The following is a 21,073-nucleotide window of genomic DNA, read 5'->3' as shown; positions in this document are numbered from 1 at the left end:
TTACTCCCAAAGCGATGCAGGGAATGCAATTAGACCAGCAGACATTCAAGCTCCGTACTCTCACACAATTTGAAAGATATCATTGCATTCTTCTTGGCCGCAATCCAGCGATCGCCACGGGGATCAATATTCTAGGCTGTGCATCAAAACAACGCGATACGGAGCCGGTGGGCTGCACTGACCCGTCAGAAGTCACAACTGGAGGAGCAGTCACTTTTGCATGCAATGTTATGGATAGCATTGCGTTCTCTTTGGCTCCATTCCAGCAATCGCCACCGAAATCAATACTCAGATCATGCTTCAAAAACAACTCGGTGGGCTTAAGGTAATGGGATACGGCGTTTGGATATTAGTTACTGTAACTTGTCATCTCTCGTAAGCTACATTGTTGAAATCATTCAATATTAGCAATGTAATTTAGCGTTTTAATTTTCTCATACCATTCCATTCAGAAGGTTTATCTATATTCAACGTTTGGTACCTACCTACTAATTATGCATTTTAGTCAATCTAGCGACAGCCCAAAATCAATATCTACTTAGGTAAGCTGTGCATCGAATCATCTCAGCGCAAACTCAAGGCGGAGGGATGCAGCAGCGCGGCATTAATATGCGCAGTTAGTTGAAAACGTGCTAATTGTATGGCGAATTTTGGTCGGAATGTCGACATAGCGCGATTTGAACAGTCCTATGTGTTAGTATTTAGTCTAAAAATAGCCTAAACTAAATGAAGGCTGACTAGACGTCTCCTCAGCTAATAAACTTTATTTGGTCATTTTTAATTGAATTGTAATTAAGAGCAAAATCTAACTAAAAATAATTAAAATATATTTATTTAGCCGTCATCTCGATAGCTTCTACATAGATTGTGAACACATAAAATCTTCAACACTTTCCAGTGTTTGAATAAAAATAATATCATCAGAATCGCTATCAAATTGCTGAGCATGTACGAATTTGTCCTGTTCGCCTTTCCCCGGCTGTGTCACATTGTAGGTGGATGCAAGCTAAATTAAGTCTTTTAGTTGTAAACCGGAGTAACTCACGGGACAGAAATGCATGGAATTGGTGGCAGCGTTTGTACTCGAGTTTACGGCTCGGAGTGAATGGCCCGCTGCGGTGTATCCGACACCTCCTCTGCGGCAATCCGCACTGAAAGGGCTCACGGAAGATTTGTTCACTTGTGCATTTATGGAGCCACGTTTTAGACATGAGTGGTATTCACTATAAACTACGTAACGCTCGACTCAAATTTTACTAGCAAGTTTACACGGGGCATTATGACCTGATGTCATTATAACAGACGTGCAAAGAGAGCTTGTCTTTCTTATTATTTAATCTTTTATCGGGGTTTATAAAGGAATACAATATTGATTTTATGGTAGATACTTATATTATGGTTTCAATATTTCAATAAGTTATATCTTGTGTAAGCAAAAATGTCTATTTCAATTTATCCACATTGTAGGTATATTGAAGAGAACTCGGTCTTATGCAAGTTTTATTATTCGTTATATTGTGATATTATTATTAGGTACTGTTCTAATATGTTTACGCGAATATTGGATAAAAGTTTCATAAATTATATTATTCTCTTTATGACATAGTAAATAAAACTTAGATAATACGATTATGCTCTTATTTGTTTCTTTTTACATTATCGATCTACTAAGCGTTTCTATTAATAAACTATGATTTGTGGCTACTAACTCAAAGCAGTTTATCACAAATCAATATTTGTTTAACAAGAAAATATGCCTTTTAAAAACTGCACCAAGCACTCCTTGCCTAAGAGTGTTCACCACGCGCGTGCCGTCTTACGATCTTATCTTTAATTTGGCTCTGCTCCCAACTTTCCCGCGCCCAGCGTCGGGAAGTTTGCGTTGAAAGAAATTCCCGCGCTTCGAGGATCAATAAGCGCATTTCCCTATTGGCGCAGCTCTCGAGCGCGGAACTTCGCGGTGTTTATTCCGTGCCAACAGCTCGGGTCAAGTGGGCTCTTTGTTGCTAATCCTACAACTTTGAGGACCAGGCCTTTACAACACCTTTTTACAACTTCAAAATTTATTCCGCATTTTTATTGCAAATCAGATTCGTGCCTTAGAAAAAATTATGATTGTGTGAACTTTGAAAATAAATTAGAAATGGTCCAAATAAGAAAATACTCCACGAACGCGAGAACGCATCTCCCCAAAATGACTACCAATTTAATAAATGAATTTTATACTAACTAGTATGCTACTAATAATAAGTAACGTTCAAATAACAAAATTAATTTCAGGTTCAATCACATCACTTACGTCACAAAATTAAACACATTCATTCGCACTAATTCGCAGGCCACCGCACACGCGGTGATTAAGTCCGTAATAATTAACGCTATGCACTGTGCAACACGCGTCGCTTCGCGCTGGTCCGCGCCCGGGCTGTGTGGTCGCCGCCTTGCATGCGTGTAAGCAACTCAATTGAGACTAAGCGAAATTATTGATATACGAATAACCCTAACCATTTATCTACCTACTTGGTCATCAGATTCGCAGGTTGTTGCAACGGTTCATGGTTCGACATAGAGTGTAATGTAGTCCCCAGGTTAATTTAAGATTGTATCAATCCGTAAAAAACATGATTCCGTGAAGCGCGCTAAACTAGTCATTCCTTTATTGAATCTTGATTATTAACCAAAGGGGTTAGTAGAATTCTAGTGAGATTACAACCTATGAGCTAAAAGAACAAAAACAGATTTCAGTTACTCTTACAAAAGATAAAATAAATAAAACCGCCAGTGTTGTTATGTAAGGAAGTACAAGTAGCATTTCTATAAAGTGAACAGTAATATACATTGCCGTATAGTAACGTAGTGCCTATTTACCTAGATACAGGTGCGTAGGGTCGATGATTAGTCAATTCAACGGGCGTGGAGCCATCAAAACACAGTTAAAGTGTCGGTGCGGCGCAAACAACGCCCTTAAATCACTCCACCATTGACGCGGATCAGCTCGTAACCGAGTTAACTGCTCAGCACGGATCAGGGCGCGCTAATTGCGCCCCGCGGCGTCGCTCGCCGCCATTGCCCTGCATTCTGAGGCGATTCGCGGCCGCCCGAGCGAGCGGCATTATGCTCGGGTCATTGCACGTCCGGAAACATGCAAGCACCATTGTTGTTATGTTCCTCTACTTAGATCTAATTGAAATTAGACACATTATGTGCCTACTGATATCAAGCTAATTTGGTTCAGTTACATAAGATCAAGATTATATTCCTGGGAATCTTGGTTTAAATAAACATTACCTACATCGTTTTGATAACGTGTCGCGCCGTACCACAATAACATTCATTACCTATTTGCGTCAGGAAAATTCCAGACATTAGATAACAAAAATACTCAGAAATAATAATTCCATAGTAGAAATATCCCCGAAGTTACGTATATATTTCAATTCCGCTTATAAATGTTATTCTAGTTAACAACGTTTATAGTACGAGTGTCGTGTGGTAATGTCCATATACTCAGAATTATAAGGCAAAATGACGTGACATATTGGTAAGGTAATATAGACCTTAGAGGCCTTCAGGAAAGTAGCACACTGAATAAGAATCGCGCATGGCAATTGGCTGTACCTATATGATAGCGTTTTGAAAGCGACTCACCGTGATTCTCTTCAGCAGCCGCTTGCCCTTGTGCCACGTGATGACGGCGGGCGGCCGGCTGCCGGCCGACTCGCACGTCACCTCGTAGCGCCGCTCGGCTGTTAGGACTCCGCCCTCGCCGATCTCTATGGGCTTCTTTATTTCCACTGTCAGTGGTCTCACTGTAAAGAAAATATATGGTGAGGGTTGTGTGATGAGGAAAAAAATGACTAAGACTGTATGAAATGAATATGAACCTTTTACGAGCACGCTACCAGATGCTATGTAATAGGCGATTTGGCATGCGAACATGGGCGTGACGTTTCGACAGCTATAGCAGTCTGTTACAAGCTAAGTACAAACAACTGCAAATTGAGGAAATCACTGTGGTATATGCTATTTTGTGTTAAGTATACAGGGTGTCCCATAAAGTAGTGTCAAGCCGAAGCCGTAGTCGGCGCGCCGGATGGCCGGCCACACCAGCCGTCTCGATGACATCACCCGTGCTGTGTCCACCAAGATATACTCACGGAACATGTCGAGCACCAGCGACAGCTCCTTGGGCGGCACGAGGTGCGAGTTGGCGGCCTGGCACGTGAACACGGCGGCGTAGTCGGCGCGCCGGATGGCCGGCCACAGCAGCCGGTTCTCGATGACGTCACCGGTGTTGTGCTCGTACTCCTCGTCCACCAGCACGCCGTTGACGAGCCACCGCACTGATGGCTCGGGACGGCCTGCAACAAATTAAAGATCAGTTTTGTTGTTGGAAGCAATTAGCTACATCTTAAAATTATTATTGCTTCGAGGTCCCTTCAAATCTGTATGCATATCATAATAGCACTCATCAAAAATCAAGTAAAAAAAATCTTAACACATTACATAATACTTCTGAGCATAAGTAGTTTCATATCTGAATGTGCAATGGTTCTGTTACTACAATGTTGCTACAAATACTCATACCTACGTTGCTACATGTTCAATGTGATTAAAATGTTCCTTAGGAATAAAAGTGACTTCTAGCTCAGTTCACTGGCTTATAAATCATCATTGCATTTTATCTCCACTTGTTGTTGCATAGATGATACACAACTTCATAAACTTGTGATACAATACGAACTGAAAAAGCGAAGAGCTGATGGCCGCTGGGGCAGGAAAGTTCTTAAGTGGCGACCACGAGCTGGAAGACGTAGCGTGGGCAGGCCTCCCACTAGGTGGACCGACGATCTGGTAAAGGTCGCGGGAAGTACCTGGATGCAAGCGGCGCAGGACCGGTCTTTGTGGAAATCCTTGGGGGAGGCCTTTGTCCAGCTGTGGACGTCTTTCGGCTGAAACGAACGAACGAACGAACGAACAATACGAACATGAAAAAATAAATTGAAAAAATGTGGAAATATCGTAAATTTTCCGGGAGGAAATGCCGCTGGTTTCAGCTAACAAGCGTGGTCAGTCATTCCCTTTCGGCCCTTTGTGCTTTGTTTGTCCGTGTTTGTCCACCGCGCGCTTTTGTTCGACCCGCCGAACTATCCTTAGATCCACTTTGACCAAATTGAATTAGTTCAGGGCTGAAGTGCTATGTCGGTAGTACGATCTAATTCCGAATGTCAATGGATTTAATTTGGATTTGTGTTGACACAAACAAGACCTCAGCCGTCTGCAATATTCCGAACTTCGTAATGGGATTGGGACTGCGGAGCTCCGCATGCCATGCTGATCCAGTTTTCACCTTTATAATTGCGTAGAGATCGGACCGGGAGCGGAATTGGTGCTTTCACTGCTGTGCTGCGGTGCAGTTATCAGGCGGCACAATTTACCACTGCGAAAGTGGTGCCGCGACCGTGCTAACAAATGCTACCTGCAATTTCGGCGTCATATCCAGTATTTTAAACCCAACATCAANAACTTCAGCCTATTAAAACATGGAGTTTTATGAAATATCAATCATAAAAAGAAAGTACTTACCTAACAACTATATTAAGTACGTAGCATAAAGAGGAATGGAATATAAAAAATAATTAAAATGTTAATTCGTAAAAAGCACTAGAAAAAAAAAAGATTTTATTTGGCGCAACAACAATCTGTTTGCAAAGCAAACTGGCTGTCCTTTCTACTCTGCGCCGCTCAGCGCGCGCTCGGCAAAAATCGTTTTCTAAATCAAAAGTCGGCGCTTCCTGCCAGCTTATTGTTGAACCTGGCTTGGTAAACAGCAGTGTCTCTTTGTATTGGATTTTGATATTTGTAATGTAAACAGAGGACGCAGTGAAGATTTGATTTGACTCGCGACGTAATCAGGGCCCGCTTTGATTTGTGAATTTGTGCCAACTCCGTTTTAAATCAGAATTAATTCATCAGTCTCGTCTTGGAAATTGCCAAAAGTAAAAATACAATATTTTTTTGCATTTGGATCTGTTTCATTTTTGAGCTGTTTTCGTAAATTAATCTGAATATTGTTTGAACACTAGATAAACAACAGCAGGTAAGTAGGTATCCAACCTACATCTAAGGATTTCAGTAAATAAGGGTTTTATATCACTAGCCCTTGTTATTCAAAGTAGCTGCGGATTAGAGCCGAAAGAGGGAATAAAGAGGAAACAAAGACCTCAGTTAGGGCAGGCGCCATTAATGTCTTATCGTTACAGCCAGGAACATCCATCGCTCCAGCGCAACAGGCCCGGACCTGTGTTACATGGAATGGGAGACGGTAGGCTCATTGGTCTATTAAGACGTCTTTTGCCACCAGCTCTATTACGCTTCCGACTTGTCACAATAGCATGTTTTCAAGCAGACTGTTTGACCGATCGATAGAGCGGCTTTGTAAAGTAATGTAAATACTACGATTAAACCAGTTTTTGACCTAATAATATGTACTTAATCTAACGGAAAAATTTAACCTTCCCTCGCAAAGAGTATCATAAGTAACCTAGTTGTTTGCTGGAAAATTTTCTGTTATTAACATAAATACAACGACATAAAACGGGCTTACTGTATGCACTTGTGGTGCGCATGCTCCGGCAAGCAGGGTCGTAAGCCGCGTCATTAGAAAGGCATCTGCGCTCACAAGAATTGAAATTCTCCCCGTTTTTTTCGTCGGCCTACGTTGGAAATACGCTTCAATCAATTTCTCGATTATGCAGATCCAGTGGCCCCGTCATTCGGATCCGTTTGAGGATACTAAAATCAGATAAAGCCCATTTTGATTGGGATCGCGTAATTTTAACTTGGCGATTATTCGCGGCGATCGTTGTGCGCCTGAGATTGTGTCATTATGTGCGATTTTATGTTCGACGTCGAGATTTTTATGAAGTGAACGGAGACGAGGGTGATTGAGTTTGCGATTTCTTCCGTGAATTGTTTTTGAATGATCAACTTGAAAAAGAAATTTTCTAATGGAAATTAAACGGTGTCAAATATTTTACCTATTCCTCAAAGTTACCGAAAATATAAAAGTATCGCGTTTATCTTTTCAAAAGTATTTTTTGTCTTGATCCGTATTTGAGACGCCAAGTAAAAGCATTTCCCTGTCGGACGGCGGCCAGTCGAGATACGAGTAAATATCACCCCGAGTTTTATGTGACGTGTGCTGTGTTTGGCGGGGCAAGTACTTTTGGGAATTTAGTTTATTTCATAAATTAATTGAAGCAATTAAGTAAATTGGAAGCCAACAACATTTCAGTCAATAGCAGAGCAAAGAAAGATGAAATATGTGAAGACTCATTAAGAGCAATTTGACGATTTTTAAGAACTAATTCAATTAGTATATGCAAATACAGATAATTTTGATTTTAATAATAACCAATAAACTTTAGGCTTCGGAATACCGTTTCTTTACAGACATTTCATATGTTTTTATTATGATACACATTTAGAACCATTATGTATCTTTCTATTACAATAAAACATCATTACATAGTGAAAAAANCTTAAGAAAACGTTTGAAAAACGATATACGTCCCTATAAAATTTGGGAGTTGCCCTCGATTTCCCTAGGATCCCATCATCAGATCCTGACTTGGTGACAATGGGACCACCTCAGAAGTGTACCCTATCAAACAAAAAAAGAATTTTGAAAATCGGTCCACAATTGACGGAGTAATCGGTGAACATACATAGAAAAAAAAAAAACATACATACAGTCGAACATATAACCTCCTCCTTTTTTGAAGTCGGTTAAAAAAGCGTACAAAGCCTTTCGTCTCACATATTAATTTGCAGTTTCAGAGAAATTCGTTGTGAGAAATCACGTAGGATGAATATTTCAGTGGGAATTTGGTTAAATTTTGTGGAAAAAATTCTTCATAACATTTCCCTGTGACGACAATACAGCGTCAGAGCACAGTAGATATGAATGAGTATGTATGTACGTACACGTCGTAGTGCGAGCTACTCGTTCGATCTGTGCAGTCGCGCGGTCTAATTTAATGACTGGGACTCAAGGACTCATGTGCAATCATATTCGCACGTCTGCATATTATGCAGTGCCGGTAAATAATTACATGATTTACGTAGCTACCCAAACCTTAGGACATATTACTCATACAAGTACATTGCCTCGACCAATGTAGGCTACAGTCTGTTGTACATATAAATATTTAGACTTAACACAGGACTATGATTGATTGATTGTAGTAGTACGGCCTTTATTTTGCGGTGCGGCTCTACTAGGGGCACGATGTATTGACGTCCTAATAAATGTGAGTGGGAACACTTTTTGAAGGTAATTTTTAAGATCTCTCCTAAGTAGGTACCTACCAAAATGTAACCATCATCATAATCGTGTAGACATCGACTCCTAAAGATATAATGTAACCTATTAACGACCTTCATCAAAAAACCTTTCATGTCGACTGGCGCCCTTTGGCATTCTTAAATACAAATCATTAGCCATATTTCAATTACAGTTATATGCCGTCTATGTCTCTAGTGCTCCCGCGTAATATTTCTCGAGTATAAATTTTATACTCGAGAAATATTTCGCGATCTTGTTTTTATACNTTCTCGAGTATAAAAACAAGATCGTCGAACTCCGTCACCTTGAGAAAAAGACAAATATTTCGCTTACACGGTATTGTTCGTCGAGATTGTCGTCGGATATTACGCAAGAATTTGTCGTTGTTCCGAACCGATAAAAGCGTTTCTGTGTCGATACACTCGCGCGGGCAAACAAACTTGAGTGTCGCGAGGCGCGAGGACTCGCGACTGGTGACGTCATAAGTGCCAGGCTGCAGAATCAGCGACCGGATAAGCATTGGTGCTTATACTTGTAATAACCCTTGAATATGCTCACGAAATGCCTTGAGTTAACGAAGATTAGTTTTAGTTTAGTAAAAATGGACAGTTATAGGAATAATAATAGATAATAAAACACCCAGAAACTAAAAAAAAACTTTTTATAGAGTTGCGTTGAGATAAAATTGGTACAAAATAATGACTGCATTTCATAGAAAAAAAATTATTTTTCCACAAGAGGGACCATTCGTAACAAAGACTCTAGAAACCAGTTTCACGAAAGTATTTTTAAAAAACAAATATTAATTCCATCTAACAATCGTAATCAAGTAAATCGCTAATTTCATGGCCGCACACGCTAGTGGCCGGGCCCCGGGGCAAGCATATCGAGTGTTGTGCAGTACAGAGCTTCTAGATTAAGAGTGGACGTTGCTACCATATCGCGGCATCTCTCGAGAACTGAACAGGTCATAGACTTTTATCCTTTTTGTCCTTTGGAAAATATCAGAGATATAAATGGACCTCAAAGACCCTTTAAGTAGTATCAAATTCAATCTTTCACTATTTATTTTGTTCAGTATCCAAACATGTTGTGAATATATAATATCAAGAGAAGAGACGTTATTTGAAAAATTCAGAACAATAAAATGCGCACGCATATAATTTAAAAATCGCGAAATACGTGCATAGCCAGATTGCGTTGTATACCTATACAATATAAAATGTTAAATAATTTTTTAGCTTTACATTTTGAAAGAGGTCAAATGTACCGACTCGCAGCTCTTGTCCGCGCAGTGTTCGCCACTCATCGAGTTACATTTCAATTGTTATGCATTGCGTTTTGATTTTAATTACGTTCCACTTTTGCTGTGGTGCTTTCAACTTTTATTTTTATTAAAATGTATGTTGTGTTTTCTCGTACCGTAGATATGAAGGTAGTTCGAGGTGTCAACGGTACATCAGACTTTATATTTTTTGTTGCAAAAGTGCTCTTAATACATAAGATTTGTGACATAGTGTTTAAATTGACGTGCTGTTGTCAGTATTATCTATCTCTCTCTATATATAAAACATACATACCTCCAAGCACTCTGCACGTTAATAGTACATCCTGGCCCTCCTCGTGCGGGCCCAGGGTCGTGGTGTTGATCACCTTGCCCCAGCGGTCCACCACCACCGGCTTCTCTGGGGGCACTGGAACAAAACATTTCTATTAAGCACAGAAACATGACTTTTTTAGAAAGCTCGGGTCGGAGCTGAATTTCAGCAAGTCTGCTGTCACATTTTTGGGAGATTTTTTCGAAGAATCGAGAATTGACTAGATGGATAGGTTTTATGAAACAGTTGAACATTTACGTGCGCTGAAAAGCCTACAATATTGTGATGGAATACAGTGCTCCTGCTCGCTCCATCAGCATCGTTTGTCGATTGTGGCCGGGACGCCGCTTTCCGCCGGGTTGCTTTTTCGTCCCACCGACCCGCATCGCTTTGGGGATTTTATTTATGATATAGGAAGGTCGCTAGTTGGTCAGCCTGGCTCTCTGAAGTGAACTGGAGTGAAACTAGTGCGTTTTTAACTGACGCATTACGTACCTACTAAATATGAAGGTTATTAAGCTTCATTTTGAGCAGAAGATTCATGTTATGCAAAATATCGGCACCGCATTTTATTTTATTACGAGGAACTCGTATTTCATAGAACTCATATCATTAACAAAAATACACTTTCAAATGAATGTTTTCTGAGAAAATACAAGCTCGTTATCATTTTTCCAATAAACTTCCTTTTCGGCGAGCTGAAAACGAATTAAGTAAGTGAAACTGTTGATCTGCCGACTGCACAAAAGAAAGAGAAATGTACCCATTTGTTATTTTCAAACCGGCATTGTGGTTACAAGGAAACAGATCCTATCTCCGTTAATAGAGTGGCTTACAATAGCTTTCTTTATTTCGTTTAATGATTAATGTTATTCTTCTACTTACTTCGAGTTATCGAAAGTGTGTCTTATCGAAATAGAAGTATTTGAAGATTCAGTGAATATAATTTGGTGATCTCTGTAATAACAATTATTTATCTTTTTTCCTATTCATAGAACATCTGAATCTTGACTAATAAAGTGGAATAATATGCCTCTTAATTATGACTTGAAAGTTGGCGTAATATCATAGTTAGAAATTAATGTAGTTGTAGGTACGCCCACATTGCCTCTCGCCGATATTTTCACTTATAAATGTCGCTGACTCGTCTATTAAAACGATCTATTTTTTCTTAAGGAGCAATACGGCGCGGCAGCTGGTTTGGCCAAAAGAGATTCAGAAACGCGTGCTAAAATTAGTATTTTCATAATAAGCTAATAATTTCATAATAAGCTTTTAATTTTCACAAGGAGCTTATAGTCTCCAGTGCCGTCAAAGAATAGAATAACCTTTCTTACACGTTCCCTGAGAAATTGGTAATAAATAAGAACATTACCGACATCTCGCCTATAACTATAACTAACGACGAAGCCGTAAAATAATCTATTTTCATGATATAAAGTCCATAAACTGTAACGTAGTTAGTTTTCGCAGCGGGGAATATTATTAAGAAGTATTAAGTTCGCGTAGGACGATGTTCTCGGCCCTTCCTAGTATCGGCGGGATTAACCGCCAACTAGGGCATTTTCTGGGAGCCTTCATTTAACATAATTAGCTCAGTAACTAGAAATGCTTGTTATGCTAATGTATTTAACTAGCTATTTTTATTTAATCCACCGTTCCGAGAACTTTTAAAGAAAAATAAAAAGATTTATCACACATTAGAGTTATTTTGTAATAACCAATGAAGATGATTTTGATTTCCAACAGGTTTTATTCAATTAATAGTATTTAATAGCGATATGATACTCATCCAATCTGAAAGTATCATTATAAGCAGGTTCAAAGACAAACATGGATTTTTAAAAATAATATTTTATCAATATTAGGTAACCCTCAAGTAAAATAGTCAATGAAGTACTTATTTAAAAAACTCGTATACATTATGATTAATTTACATAATGTTTGTTCGAAACAATAACGAAACAGACAGAGGCTTTCCAAGTTAAGGCAATTAATCAAGCTAATACAAGCAGGTGATTGCTACAGATCCGTTCGATTAGCATCCGCAGTACAATGATTTCACACCAAGATGCGAGCCAAGAAAAGTTATACCAGCGGTATAAGGTTTAGAATCGCAGCTGCCAGCTGCAAATTACGAGCTTCGATCTGGTGGGCTATATTGGTTGGTTCCGTTTAAAGCATCGAAGCTCAATTGGGTTTTACATTCGGCAGCGCAGTCCAATCTAACTTTAGCAGTACGTACACGGCGCGCGCTTAGACGGCTGAACGCTTAGCTCTGTTCAATAAAATAGTGAAAATTTCCCGCGTTCGAACGCCAATTACGTCTCGTTAGGCTACCGATTGTTGAAATTCAAAAGGAAACGTAAACATGCTCGGTTAAATCTAAATATAATTGTAGATTCCGTAGCTAACGGTGATCCGCCGGAACATTTTACTAATAAACCGTTACTTTGGATGAGATTTTCATGGAAATCGTTTTAGAAAAGGTCGGTTAATAGAAAGATAACAAAGGTGATAAGATCAGCTGTCAGCTTAAAGTTCAAAACTCGATTGCGGCTGGATTCCACAGGCCACAATATATTATTTGGCAAAGTATGAACGATTCATTGGCTTAGAGCAGTGTTTTTCAACCTTTTTCATGACACGACCCCCCTAGCATAAAAAATACTTTGCGACCCCCGACCGTTTACTTTTTTTCATGCATTTTTTAAGGTTACAAAGATGTTGTAGAGACCGTTTTCAACCCATACAACATTTATGCATTTGCATAATTAGATTTCGGATCAATCTATCTTTAAAACATTGCTGTTTTTTTTACTGAGGTAGTTTTTACGACCTTTCGAGACCCCCCAGGGGGTCGCGACCCACAGGTTGAAAAACACTGGCTTAGAGCCTACCGTCCTTGTCTCTGCTGCGGCGGCGAGTGAGCGATGGACAAACAGCGCCAACTGCCCGTGAAACGAGTCTGTTCCTGAGGATCTAACTAAACTTAAATGGAAATCGACGACTCGCTGCGGAGCGAATAAAATTCAATCCGACCATCGACGAGCGGCTTTTAAGTATTTCGCCAACTAGAAACACTTACAAAGCAATTGTCTCGACACCATCTTGTTGCTGGTTTTTATCGTAATTTTATTGAAATCGGAAAAAGATTCGTTGGTTCGCGGAAAGTTTTCACTCTACATTGATGGAAATAATAAGTTGGAAGTTGGACAGAAGTGATAATGTGATTATGAACGCTTCATCGCACGCGGAGTCATTGGCTATATTGTCTTGTCTGTGGAGTCGGTAAAAGTGAATGTCGAAGAATTTGATTCTTATTTCGTATTGTAGCTAATTTATATTAGCTACAGTAACAAATATTCAGCTGAGTTCACGGAACGTATATTTTAGATTTTACTGGACCTTCATAAAATTAATCCGCTTATCCAAGGAAGGATGTACGTACAATGTTTATAATATGCTGGTAACATAACATCTGTTGCTTACGTATATGTTATGACAATGAGACAATATCATAAAACATAGTGATTATTGATATACTTGATGAATTACTAGAAGTCCATCGGCGAATTTCGCCCATAAACAAAAGACAAAATAAATGACCAGTTTTGAACTATCGAGTGTCTGAAAAAACAATCCAATTAGGGAGCTTGTCCGCTGGGCAATTACCTCAATCCGCCGGCCACGGCGATAAACAACGTAATTCGATGCGGTCGTGGAGTGCAAAGCAGGTTGACAGATTCGGACGCTACATTTTTTGTTTAATGCTCTACAATGTAGAGAAAAAGAAATAAAAAGAAAATTGACAAATAATGTAGAGTCTACATTATTTGTCAATTTTCTTTGTATCGTTCGTTTCAGCCAAATGACGTCCACTGCTGGACAAATGTTTCCGGGCCCTTCACCGCCTGCATTCAGACGACCTTCACCAGGTCCACCCAGTGAGGGGCCTGCTTACACTACGTCTTCCGGCCCGTGGTCTCGACTCGAGAACTTTTCTGCCCCAGCGGCCAGCAGCAGCAATGTGTTGTGTCTCGCCCACTGCCACTCTTGTTTTTAGCAATTCTGTGGGCAATGTCACTTTGGTTCTCCTGTGGATCTTTGTAATTTATCATATGAGATTTCTTTACCATTTCTTCCACTTATGTAACTTACGTTTACCTTTTTTTAAGTTCATGTAAAAGAACATTCAAAGTCAAAGTCAAAATTTCTTTATTTGTTTAGACTAATAAATAGTTCTTACAAATCGTCATTTTGCTCTTAAGGAGCCTCTACATGTCTCATAATCTTTTTACCCTACCAGCTTATTACATACCAACCTATTCATTAACTAAATCAACTCTTATTTACTCAGATCGCAGTAATAGGCCACAAAACCACAGAAAAGAAGTTTCAATCAAAACGATCCAACGCAGAACTAGCCAGATAAGAAGTCCGCACAAATGTGAGTGAACTACGCGGGAACTAATCTCTTAGCGTACATTAGAATATTGCCGACCGCGGCCGCGCGTGCATCTGATAATTAATTTTTCAATTATAGCACAATCCTTTGCTACATTTAGCTGTATGTGACTCAAATAACCGTGTATTTTCTGTTGGTTATTTTATAAATACATTCGCGGTTAGGTTTAAATGAATTAAAATTAATTTAGTAGATTTCAGAAAATTATTTTATTTTTCTTTAGAAACAAACAGCATGAACATGTGAACTTAAAAAATAAAAACAGTACAGTAGCCTAATCAGCCTAATTATGACACAATATTTGTTAACGACCGGTCCTGCGCTGTCCACATCCAGGTTCTTCCCACGACCTTTACCAGATCGTCGATCCACCTAGAGGGAGGCCTGCCCACGTTACGTTTTCCGGCCCGTGGTCGCCACTTGAGAACTTTTACCGGTGGTTATGGAAATCCTGGTCCAGCAGTGGACGTCATTTGGCTGAAACGAACGAAAGTACGATTCGTTGGTGTAAAATTTTCGTCACTTTGTAGCGGCTCTCTTCATCGGCAACGTTGAATTTATTTAATGTGTAGTAACTTCTGCGTAATATTCCAGTTTCGCTTGTTCCTTATTAACTAAATGCACAACATTGTGGGTTCTCGTTGGACAGTGCTCATAGTTTGGAATTCTCTCAGCAACAAAACGTTGCTTGCTATCTCATCATGAAAGTTGAAACGGTTCCAATTTAATTTATATTATCATTTGCCCTACAAAAAGGCAGGCTTCGCGAAAACTCACATAACAATTATTGAAACGTTTAAACAGGTACATCTAAACTGAAACATTCCTGGAAATTTAATCAACTGTCGTTATCAATTTTGTTGATGATTCTAAATAATTCTCCCATTTAACATGCACATTGCACTGTCATTTTTAAAGTTTTATTATTATTTCACCATCACTTAATAGAATCCTTGTACCAACTTAGAGCAGTTAAAAATGTACGTTTTCCTACATTTTGTTTTCCTAAGATTTACTCCGCTCCTCAAAATATCAACAATTGTCAAGGGACCACGCGCCGTTGAAAGCTGAGAACATTCACATATCACGCCAACAACACATCTTAGATAATGTAAGAATGAGATCTTGGTATGTAAGTAAAACACCTGGGGTTACACCAGGTACGTTGTTTAATAACCTGCTGCTAGAAAGTTTGTTTCTTTCGTGGAAAGTTAGTCGTCCGGAAAATATGGACTCATGGGCTTTAAGATGAATCAAACAAGACTTTTTTTACAGAAAATGGTCTAGTAAAGGGGGGGTCAAGTTACGCCTTGAAATCTGCTCTTTCATTCAAAATTAAATTTAAACCAACCAAGTTTTTTACGAGTACTTTTAGACACCAAAGGTCAAAACAACAAAAAAGTAGAGTTTTATAGATAGCTATTATTATAATAATATGTACGTAATATTCGTTCCACGAGTGTAGACGGCATTACCTGCACCTCTCACCTTCAGAAGTGGCGGAATGGAGCGATTAGCATTTCCCTGGCATTTGCCTAAGGTCACTCAGTTTGGAAACGCAACAAAAAACTGCTCCTTTTGTACCTTATTTGTTCCCTTAACGATTGTTTGGCAAGACTCCAATTATAGAGATAGCGGGACTCGATCGCTGGAAGAGGCGGCCATTGAAATAATCTCGCTGATACTTTTAGGGGATATCTTTTCTTTGAAAATATTGTGTATTTTCAAAGACGAAGCAAATCGGTAAATGTTTCCTTTACGGGTACGAACTAAAACAAATTAAGGCTGAATTGAATAACGATTATCTAAAATAAAATATGTAAATGCAAATGAAATAATATGCAAATTGATTGCCTAAGATACATTTAAAGTTTTAATTATGCGAAAAAGTTGAATGGAGGATTGATGAACACAATAAAAATAGAGTCAAACAGACGATGTAGATGTTATAAACTCATCTCATTATTATATTCTCAGTCTGCTATGCAGCTATACCTACATCCACCACATAATGTGAGTAGAGTTAATAGAAATACAAAAAAATGAAAGACCTTCAAAGTGTTTAATTCCCGTTCAATAAAATAACCACTAAAAGTAGTCCAAGAAATACACATCCACATTAGATCGCCGAGCGCACAACTTGTTTCACGCCGCAAACTGTGAGTTATGACGACAACATTCTTTCAACTTAACCGAAGGCTATTTATTTAGTCGCGTCGTCAGTGAGGCCGTTACGGTGACATGCGTCATACAAACGTCACGTTAGGGGCTCGTGAGGAAAGTAATAAAGATTGTACTAGTTGAAATCAAGCACCCGCATGTTTGAATAGTTTTGTCTTGGGAGGTTTTGTCAAAACTTCCGCGTGCACTCAGACAGTAAAGGTATAATTTATGTTAGTCATGTACACAGGAGGGTCAGTCGAAGAAGAGATTCCGGTAGATGGGTGAAGTTACAGATCGCTTGCAAAACAGTCCCCTTCACGCTTTGTGCATTTTATAATAATAGAAAAAGGCAAAAATTATAATTATCTAATTCAACACGCTCAACTCACTCGAAAATATCATTCATAATATCATGAAATTGCAGGATGGTAATGTTACCTAATCCTTAAACTGAATAAGTATCAAATTACCCTCCTCGGTATATTCTCAAAAATTTAATCAAACAGTCGTAGCAAAAAATGTAAAATGGCCGAAATATTCTTTTATAGCAACCTTCAGCACTTCAGGGAACCATTGTCGAAGCACAACCTGACACGGGAAAAATCACCACTAAACCTTATTTTTTCGATGTAAAGCTCGAAATTCCTAAAAGTTTTGTAGTTAAGCTCAATTTTATTAACCGAAGCTGAGGTTTTAAGTTATAAATAATAAATTAAATTACCTGGAGTAACACGGGGTTTTTGCGTTAAATGAGATTTTAGTAGGAACGCCCTAGATAAATATAAAGAAGAACAGAGGTTGTATAGCGCCGTTTTGTAAAATCACCCGTGAAGAACAAACAATGGATATTCTCTTAGCTACTATATTAGAAAATTATTTACCTGAATGTTTACCTCACAAAATTGTTCTTTTCATGTAGTTTGAATGATAAATCTTTTCGTTTCGGGTAGGTACTCGTACCCTGTACACGTTAGTAGTATTACAGTTTTCAATGTAAGATTATTAGTGATTTATGCTAAATGTATTATAAATATGAAAGTCGGTCTGCATTTCGCTGCAATTAACGCCGAAACCACTGACAAATTTTAATTAATTTTGAGATGGAGATAGATTGCACCGTGGAGAAAACAAAGCTAACTTGACTTCCAAAGCAAACTTGTGTGGAATTGAATACTCGTAGGAGATGAAAGTTTGCAAGAGTAAAATATATGTTGTTTATGCTTCTGAATTTTATCAACTGACGCTCTACGACCGCATTTTTGTTCACGGGATTATAGTTAAAGACAATCTGTGAATTAAGAACCACGTAGGTTAAGCCGTGAGTAGAGATGAGTGTGTAAACACAAACAGGTAACAAATAATCTTTCTTAATTAATTTGGTATTTTTGTACAAAGTAAAGTAGCAATACATAAAAGCTTTCATAAAATGTCCCTTAAGTCATACCTACAAAATTACTTGTACAAAAATACTCGTAAGTTAATTAGACAACATTAAATTAAATTTAATTCGATTAATAAAATGTAAAACTAATAAAAAGCTCCTTGCAATCGGAGTCCACAATAGCTCCCAACTCCGGCGCTTGCGGGCGCGATATTGCGCGACTCGCTGACATGGAATGCCCTAATTAAATTAATAATCGATTTAATTAACCAACCCTAATGAATATAGAATGCCAAAGACTGCTCCGAACTGATTGAACATTCCAAAAGTTTGCTATCGATGCCGAACTTTGGGAAATGTTGTGCAACATAATATTACAGACAACTAATTATTTGCCTCATTGGAGTTTGGAACAAGTAAATATTTTGATGATTTATACTTCTGACAGTAACCGTCAGATACCGATCCAAGGTAATATTATGTTACATGTTATTATTTTTAAAGTCGTAGTATACATATAAAAATCTTGGTATTTAACAAAGACTCTTTGAACCAAACTAGGTACTTACCTCTGATGGAATATCAAAACAATGTTTTAGTAACTTCAAAAACTAAAACTACATAAAGATCATCATCATCATCATAGCGTTTATATGATTACAGGTCACTATTAATGATTTATTGAATAATATTTTCATGGATATTTTATTTCCATGCTACATTTCCCCTCTAGACAAAAACTAAATAAACAAATAAAAACAATTAAGGACGATTTAAATCGTTGTAATGGAACTCCAGAGCCATACATCCAAGGTAGGGAATTCGCATTTGTAGATGTGCACTAATAGAGTCTAGGAACTCGACGCCATAAACCTCGGGGCGAGCCTATAAGTCTGGCCATAAGTCAGGACGGCGTGCAGCAGCCGTTTGTCTGGGACACCACAGGTAGGGTGACAACACGACATGGCTAAACAGGATAATATTCTAAGTAAAGTACAGACAAAATATTTTATTGGTTTTGACTGTACATAATGGTGACTGATGAAATTGAACAATGAAAAAATTGTTTTACTTATCCTTAGATTTATTCAAAACAGGCGGTCCAAAAGTCCCAGAATCGATTGGGACTAAATGGGTATCAGTAGTTTCATTATAATGCACATTTTTTACCCCACCGAAAGCTCAATGTAAAAATCAGTGAGGTATGGAAGTACAAAAAATCATGAGTTACTTTTTTTTATCCACAAAGAGGAAGCTTGTGATTTTATTACCAGTTTTTACAACAATAGTAATATAATAACGACTATAATAACAGGATTACTTCTCTAAATCAATATTAGTGATAATATTTCACCTGCTATCAATGCAATATCCGCTGGTGTCTCTCTGACTGAACTATACCGACAGATAGTAAGACTTCGTTAAGCGTGGTCGCCCCACCCGCAGGTAGTGGTGGCGTAAATTTCATCGCTTCCGAACCAAACAATTACGGCGGTTTATGAATACGTATGAGCCCAAGACTCGGCGGGTTATTGATACGGCTTGATTGATGCGTGCGCGCCGCGTTCCGAGCTCACAGGCACAGATCACTAGAGGTTGGGAGTTGAGGCTTTTGGGAACTGTCGGTAACATTAAATTTGTACTTGGAATTGAAACCCACTGGCGTCATCATAGGTATAAGAACTACATCTTCTTAAAGAGTAAGCTATAAAAAGAATTTACAGATAGTTTTATTATAACAGCTTAGGTATTCGCGGTTAAACGAAGTAAGATAAATGCTATGAAACAGGGATTAACCTTTCTAGGCCGGACGCCTAACTAGGTGGCTACCGTTTATCTCGCGAGGGCCATGTTTCGACGAATCCAAGGGTGGGATTACTTTGGAGTTTTGGTCGTAAAATACAAAAATCGTGAAACACTGAGAATATATCGTTCAGATTTTCCAACAGGCTTGGCTTCTTTTCCAGCAGCATTATCTCTTAAGAAACTATTCTTATAGAACGTCATGAATTACGTTAATAATTCATATTATTAATAATTATAATATTAATTAATATGAATTATTAACGTGCATATCGAGGCCTAAGGCTGTCTATTTGTGATTTATTATGCTATGTCTTTTCATTCACCGATCTTTAGTGTTTTTCGCGAGTTCTCAGCGCCAGCCAATATGTTGTCCCCAAGTAGTGGTAGGGAAAGCTGTATTTTTTTTGTGTGCCCAGAAAAGGGCCTTTAAATTGTTAAATAAATCAATTTTTGAAACCCCAGAAGTACTTACCAACAACAGTAAGGTTGCATCGGAAGCCGATGGTCTGCGTATTGCTTAAGTCGACGCGGCAGTGGTACCGCACCCGCACCAGCAGCTTAGCTCGGGCTTAGACCTTAGGGTCACTCACCGACGACAGTGAGGTTGTATCGGAAGCTGGTGGTCTGCGTGTTGCGGAAGTCGACGCGGCAGCGGTAGACGCCCTCGTCGTGACGCTTGAAGTCGCTCACCAGTTGTGGGAGCTCGTGGCTTGAAGACCTTGGGGGCACTCACCGACGACAGTGAGGTTGTATCGGAAGCTGGTGGTCTGCGTGTTGCGGAAGTCGACGCGGCAGCGGTAGACGCCCTCGTCGCGGCGCTTGACGTCCCGCACGAGCAGCGCGGCGGGCGGCGGCGCCGTGGAGAAGTGCGCGCGCGGCCCGAACACCTCCGGCGCCGACCAGTGCCGAGCCTCCGACAGGTGCTTGCCGCGCACGTCGAAGCTGGAACCAAACGCACGTTTGAGATACTGGCCATTTTTAATTTGGGGATCGGCTTTAAACTGAGCAAAATGATTTATCACTCAGAATCAGGCATTCAGTAGATTTTAAAGTTTCTATGTCCCGTTACATTTTAAAACACAGACATAATGAATTAATCACTTGTCTCTGTTAAAATTTAAAGAAATGGAACAATAAAAAGAAAAATAACAAATAAACTGTCGGTCCAATATAAAACTTTATAGCGTGATTTTAAAAAATACAAGAGTTTTTAACATCTGCTTTAAACGAAGCCTCGAACTGAACATGAGTCGACGTAAATGAAAAAATGTACAGAAGAATAAAAACGGAAATAAAATTTAAATTGC

The 21,073-nt window shown here is 39.0% G+C and overlaps 1 protein-coding gene across 1 annotated transcript in view; it reads right to left on the bottom strand.

Moving 5' to 3' along the window:
• Nucleotides 1–79: 79 nt before the first annotated feature.
• LOC114365676 (nectin-4-like) overlaps nucleotides 80–21,073 on the bottom strand; it is a 124,935-nt gene continuing 103,941 nt past the window's right edge. Inside the window, exons 3-7 of the mRNA XM_028322296.1 lie at nucleotides 20,500–20,708; nucleotides 9,931–10,044; nucleotides 4,158–4,361; nucleotides 3,649–3,809; nucleotides 80–298 (exon numbers count right to left, since the gene is read on the bottom strand). Coding sequence (XP_028178097.1) covers nucleotides 80–298; nucleotides 3,649–3,809; nucleotides 4,158–4,361; nucleotides 9,931–10,044; nucleotides 20,500–20,708 — 907 coding nt within the window. The remainder of the gene's footprint in view (nucleotides 299–3,648; nucleotides 3,810–4,157; nucleotides 4,362–9,930; nucleotides 10,045–20,499; nucleotides 20,709–21,073) is intronic.

Source organism: Ostrinia furnacalis, unplaced genomic scaffold, assembly GCF_004193835.3.
Source record: "Ostrinia furnacalis isolate ACB-3 unplaced genomic scaffold, ASM419383v2 OfSCF7606, whole genome shotgun sequence".
Classification (NCBI taxonomy): Eukaryota; Metazoa; Arthropoda; class Insecta; order Lepidoptera; family Crambidae; genus Ostrinia; species Ostrinia furnacalis.
The sequence above is the reverse complement of the archived record's forward strand: the minus strand, read 5'-3'. Positions and strand labels throughout refer to the sequence as shown.